General features: G+C 43.0%; 1 protein-coding gene across 1 annotated transcript in view; it reads left to right on the top strand.

Moving 5' to 3' along the window:
• Positions 1-6,783, top strand: part of LOC106000609 (vomeronasal type-2 receptor 116-like) — a 37,249-nt gene that overhangs the window by 25,087 nt on the left and 5,379 nt on the right. Inside the window, exons 2-3 of the mRNA XM_013035892.1 lie at positions 4,178-4,466; positions 4,847-5,656. Coding sequence (XP_012891346.1) covers positions 4,178-4,466; positions 4,847-5,656 — 1,099 coding nt within the window. The remainder of the gene's footprint in view (positions 1-4,177; positions 4,467-4,846; positions 5,657-6,783) is intronic.

Below are 6,783 nucleotides of genomic sequence, written 5' to 3'. Positions count from 1 at the left end.
TATGGGGTTTTTTCAGGAGAGGAATACTTTATTCCATGAGAGATTTATGAGAGATACTGAAGCCAATTTAATGTGGTGAGGAATTGAGTGAGAAAGATGGGGCTCAAGTCTAAACCCAGCATTAGAAACATACCCACATGGGAGATGGGACATGTCAGAGCTATCCTCTTCTCTGTGCATTCTCTAATTGAGCTCTGTGTGTTTGTGTGTGTGTGTGTGTGTGTGTGTGTGTTTGTGTTTATGTGTGTGTGTGCATGTTCACACACGCTGGTACTCAGGCATCATCTCAAGTCCTGATGGCTGTCCCTTGGCATTTTTTCTCTCATGGCTGGCACTCTACCACTTGACCTACAGCTCTGCACCAGTTTCTGTGGAGTTGCTTACACATAAAATGTGTCACAGACATTCCTGCCCAAAGTGACTACAAAACATAATTCGCCTATATCATCCTCCTTAGTAGTTATAATTGCAGGTCTGAGCCACCAGTTCCCAATTCATATTTAGTATTACTGACATTCTAGATGTAAAGCCTCAGTTACATTGCACACAATGACATCAGCAAACATCCATGAGAATAGAGATTCTCTCTATGAGAATTTCCCTAAAATGATTATATTGAATGCTAGGAGAACTCATCGTTCTGAAACATTCTTGATTCATATTGGCGGGTGATTCCATCTGGCCTTTCAAATGTGTCCGAATTATACCATTCTGACTGGTCTGGCTTTGTGCCTGTCTTTCCAGAAATTCCAGGCAGGCTTCAGTGTTCCTGAGTCTGTAGTGATTTCCACAATGTCAACACTAGATGGAGCCCAGGGCCTGTGAGAAGTCAGCTGTGAGGTGATAAACCACTTCAGTACCAGAGAAAACTAAAGGCAATTTTGGTGACAAATACTCTGTGGTTCTAAAAACCTCACGAGAACCCCAATGAGTCATGGGTCCAAATATGCCTTCTCCTGGGTGCACAGGGGGCCCATATGCCTCATCCACAGGGAATGGCCTTGTGCGTCGATTCTGCCTAGAATCTGTGTGCTGGAACAGGCGTTAAACACAGCTGTGGCCACCAGAACTCTATTACACCTGGAATACCAACCAGCAGGGTCACCAAAACAGATGAAGGTTAATGAAGTTTCCCTCTAAAAGTAGGAACTCTTCACTTGGGATCCTGGACTCTGATCGCAGAAGAAGAAATTCTAGACAAGTCACAACAGTAAGAAAATGTGGCAGAGCTTTACTGAGTAAGGAAGCAAACAAACAAGCAGGTAGACAAACAGTAAACAGAAAGGCAAAGACACACTCTAATTGAGTAGAGACACTCAGCTCTTGGGCTTCCAGGGGTATTCAGGTAGTAAAGGCAGAAGGTCTGACTTCAAAAATATACAAACATAGGTCTGTCATCTTTGCACTAATCACTCCTGGGGTTACACTTTCTGATTTTCTGTATGTTTTGGCCATTCTTTCCAGATGATTATCCTTGAGGGAAGGAAGGTGTGCTGTTGTTGGCGTAGGATGTTGCATATGTTTTGGGGGAGTTTTTTGGGGGGAAGGCATTTGCTCTACAAGACAACTGTTAATTCATATGATGAGAAATGCATCTCTCAGGAAGCAATGCAAACTGTTGCCTCTCTTTGAAGTAAAGATGGTGGCCCTGTGTTTCTAAATCACATGTTTCTGAGTTGCCTTCTCTATGACTCATTTTTTTCCTTAATTTATCCAGCTTCTTTTTGTGCTCAATCACTTTGGTCCCTTAATCTTAAGATATGTAGATGGATGAATAGCTCTCTGATTGTTGTGAGCTTCCCATACCTCATTTTTTACTAATCTATTCTACTCCATTTTCCCCTAAATGACTTCATTCCCTTAATCTTAAGGGAAGTAGATGGACAAGCTTTAAGCTTGAGTTTTTGAATTCCTGGAATGCATTAACCAGGCCTAATTTTGCTTAGTCTATCCTGCCTGAGTACAGCATCCTCAGTCCACTGCGATCAAGACCAATACAGCCGGGTGAGAACTAAGATTGACTCAGGTTGAATGTGGTAGAGGTGTGCTCATGAGCCAACATGCCCACAACCACACACAATTAGTGATAGCTAATATAGAATTCAGATTGTCTGGTGGTAGATAACTTTCTCAGATATTGAGGTGATTACAGAGTCTACCAGAGGTTGTCCTGGCTGTATGGTCATGGCACAGTTCTAGTGCTATTACCTAGCCCACACTAAGCTGTGGGACAATATCACCATCTTACTTCCCTGTCTTACCTATTATAATTGGGATGGAAAACCATGCAATGCTACAGCAGCATGGTAAATTTTGTAAAGGAAGCCACAAGCTGGGCATAGGTGGCTGACGCCTAGAATTCTAGCTACTTAGGAGGCTGAGATCTGTGGACCAGGATTTAATGCCAGCCTAGGCAGAAAAGTTTGTGAGAATTTTATCTCCATTAAAACAAAAGAAAGCCAGAAGTGGCACTGTGCCTCAAGTGCTAGAGAGCTAGTCTTAAGCTGAAGATTTTGCGTCAGAACCCAGGCATAGAGTTCAAACCCCACAACCAACCAAAAAAAAGAAAAGCAAGCCACAGGAACATCTTGGTGAATACCACCATCTACTCAGGATATCTAGCATCCCCAAAGCCCAAACTGTCATGTGGATACACTTAAGCCACACTCTAGCTTATGCTGCTGTAGACCAATGCACACTGGATTCCTAGAGAGACTTCAGTTTCTGCCTGGTGCCATCTTGAGCACTGTCCTTCTAGGGCAGTCGTCCCTGAAATTATTCACTGTGCAATGAGACTGGACTGAGCCAGATAACAACAGAGTCACATAGCCACAGTGGCTTCACAAGGCTAAGCAAGAAGACAGGTGCCAGCCTACTCCACCCATGGTGGAAACTGATGCAAATGGCATTTGGTTCTGCCTCAGTGACCATCCAAAACCTCCTGAAAGATTCTAATGGAAGCTGTGGTGCTAGCACCAAACAGTGCCTCTAGTTTATTCTGGATTATTGGTCCAACCATGACATGCCTGACAAAGGGTTCTAAGAAAAACTCTGACCCAATATTCTGCCCTGCTCAGTAGGAGGTTGTATCTCATACCCGCTGTCATTCACAAGATTGGAGGAGGGCGGATTTGCCAGTGTCTTCCTTCTCTGTCCTAAACCAGTTCCAGAGGAACAATCTAAAGGTCTGGACCCAAGAGTAGAAACTATAACCACTTCCCCAGCACTGGTCTCAGTGTATGGGAATGGTGCTGCGATTTAACTTTAATTCTCTCCCTCCCTGCAATGTCAGATGGTTTCTGTCCATAATGAGCTACTAATGCTGTTAATGGGGAGGAACATGGAGATGGCTTCTTCCCCCTTTTCTCACACATCCTTTCCTCTTGTTTGTTCTACTAGAGAAGTATCCTCCAGTCCACACTCCTTGACTCTCATCTGTTCTTTGTTGGGTGAGGCAATCTTCATGTTCTAGCTTCCTGGGCTGCCATCTTGCTCTGCTTCTGGGGAATCCCCTTGAAGAATGACATACTCTGAGTCAGCTTAGTGTGCCTCTACCACATCAAATGAATTTCGTACTTCTGTGATTTCTTTACTTTCCTCACAAGGCAAGATTCACTTCTTTGCAGAAGGATGCACCATTGGCAAATGTGTGGTAAGCAATCACAGACACGAAGCAGCCTGCTTTCCTATTTACTCCTAACACAGCAGGCCCTGCCTCTCTGCTCATACTGGTTGAAATCAGGTGGACAATCTGTTCCCAATTGGAATTGTATTTCTTAAGAATTTTTCCATATGCACAGCTAATTTAAGGTACTAAATGATTTGGGATGTGAGCTGGGCCTGCTCGTATGTCACAGCAGACAGCAGTGTTTTTCAGTTATCCATATGGGGCAGAGAGGAAAAGCCAGCTTCCTCATTCCCCTCACTCTCTGTCTCTCTCTCTCTCTCTCGGCAATCTCAGAAGAATAGTCGTCTCATGTATGCTGATCAAGATCTGTTCAGGAACTCTCCCAATTCAAAGAACTTTTCTTAGACTCCAAATTAGAATGCCATCCCGTTGGATCTACACATATTACTGTGTGCAGAAATCAACATTTGATTCAACAAAGTCATGAGATTTGCAGTTAATCATTTGTAATACTTGCATACCTACCCAAATTGTGTGATTTCTGTGCAGGATCAACTTAAAGAAATACCAACTGCTTCTCACCCTGCTGCTGGCTGTGGAGGAGATCAACAAGAATCCCCATCTGCTACCCAACATGACTCTGGGGTTTGAGATCTATACTGTACATTACTCAGGTACTGATCTGTTAGAGGATCCCCTCACCTGGCTATCTGGGAAGAATAAAAACATCCCTAATTACACCTGCAGAAGAGACAGCAAAGCTATAGCAGCACTCACAGGAACCTCAAGCACATTTGTCCCAATAGGGACACTGCTGGACCTCTACAAACTTCCACAGGTCAGGCTGGGAGGGGTGGGGAGATGTGAAACCATATCCAAAGTGACTCTGCCCTCAACAGGCTTAAGAGGAGGTGGTATCACAAACCCTTCTAAATGCATAATCTCACAGGGAGAAGCCTCCAAAAGTGGTTGGGACATACACATTTTCATTGCTGCAAATAAAAGTAGGGGTGTTGAGAGGAAAGGATGACCCAAAGCTCCGAGCCTTATCTGTACATGTCTACAAAGAGTTCAGAACATGGGAGATGACTTTGCAAATGGGATAAGCAAACTTTTGTTCCCACCACTGTACTACCAGTTGTTGTGTCGTTCACGTCTGGACTTAGATTTGCCTATGACCATCCTCTTCCTGATGTTGTTTCCATTTGTTCCCTGTAGTTCACCTTTGGGGCTTTTGATCCTCTCCTGAGTGACCATGGAAAGTTTGGTACTGTCTATCAGATGGCTGCCAAGGACTCAGGTCTAGCCCTGGCCATGGTCTCCCTGATGCTTCATTTCAGCTGGAACTGGGTGGGACTATTCATCACCGAAGAAAACTATGGAATGTGGTTCCTCTCAGAATTGAGGGAAGAGATGGGCAAGAGTAGAGTCTGCTTTGCCTTTGAGAACATGATCACGTACAATGTCCTTGCAGATTTCTCAAATGATCTATCGATGCAGCGCCAGCTAATGGACTTATCAACCAATGTGATTATCATTTATGGGGACAGTAAATTTCTACTAAGCTTTATTCTTAAATTTAGGCACTTTTTAATTACAGGCAAAGTCTGGGTCCTGAACTCACCCTATGATGATGTGACTATTGCTAAAAGATATTTTCTGATTGACTCTTTCCATGCACCTCTTATTTTCTCTCACCATCATAGAAACACTGCTGGGTTTACCAATTTTATTCTGACAGAGACCTTCTCCAAGAACTCAGCTAATAACTCCCTTCCCAGGTCATGGATTCAGTCTGTTTATAGCCTACTGATTAAGTCTGACTGCAGAGACTTGGGGCATTGTTCATACAATGCCACACTGCATTGGTTGCTGAGGCACATTTTTGACATGACCATGTCAGATGAGAGTTACAACATCTACAATGCTGTGTATGCTGTGGCCCATGCCCTCCACCAGATGTTTCTTCATTACATGGAAGAGCCAAGAGTGCAAAATGGGCAACCCAGGGCATTTCTCTCTTTACAGGTAATGGCTTTGCTTTTGGGTGACCTACTCTAGGCATGCAGAAATTCTATATAATCTTTCATAGCAGATGCAACTAGGTTGTCTGGCACCATTTTGGCAAATACAAGACAGTCTGTTGTGCTCTCCATGAAGTGACGGTAGACCTGTGATGACAATGTTCTTGAAGAACGCTGCATCCGTGACAAGGAAGTGCTGTGTCTTCTGTCCTCATCCTCACTATGTGTGAAAAAGCCGTCCCCTTTTCAATAGGATATATTCAAATTCTCCTTGTAACTTTTTAAAATAACAGATTAAGGGTGACTAGTTTTTTTTATTGTGAAAATACTGTACAGAGGGGTTAAAGTTACATGGGCAAGATAATGAGTACATTTCTGACCAAGCATTGTAGCCTCCTCCTTTGTTTCCCCTTCCCATCTCTTCCCATCCCCCCCCCCGCACTCCCTATCCAATCCTCCCCCCCTCGAAAGCTATGAAGTTCATTTTCGACATAACGACTTCTACATCCCATTGCTGCCATTAGTTCACCTGTATCCCTATTTAAACGTTTGTTTTTCCCCTTCCCCTCCACAAATTATACTGACATCAAATACAGGGGTTATATTGTGGGGGAGGGACATACAAAGAAATAAACTTATAAATGTGTTAGAAACAATCACATGAAAGAAAAAAAACAATTGAATACATACTTTTGGGTTCATTTCCCTAACATCACCTTATCTGAACTTTTCTGTTTGACTCAGACATATACTAGATGTTGCAAATAAGGGAATCCATGGGACCTATATTTCTTTGGGCCTGGCTTACTTCATTTAATATAATTTTTTCCAAGCCTTTCCATTTCCTAACAAATTGAGCAATGTCATTCTTTCTGATGGAGGCATAGAGTTCCATTTTGTATATATAACACTTTTTCTTGATCCATTTATCTATACGGGCATTTGGGTAGGTTCCACATCTTAGCTATAGTAAATAATGCTGCAAAAAGCATAGTCATGCTAGTAGCTTCAGTGTGGTCCTGTTTGTAAACATTTGGGTTAATGCCCAAAAGTAGGATTGCTGGGTAATAGGGGAGCTCTATGTGGAGTCTTTTGAGGAACATCCATACTACTTTCCAAAGTGGTTGAACA

The sequence above is a fragment of the Dipodomys ordii genome, unplaced genomic scaffold (genome assembly GCF_000151885.1).
Source record: "Dipodomys ordii isolate 6190 unplaced genomic scaffold, Dord_2.0 Scaffold230, whole genome shotgun sequence".
NCBI lineage: Eukaryota > Metazoa > Chordata > Mammalia > Rodentia > Heteromyidae > Dipodomys > Dipodomys ordii.
The sequence above is the reverse complement of the archived record's forward strand: the minus strand, read 5'-3'. Positions and strand labels throughout refer to the sequence as shown.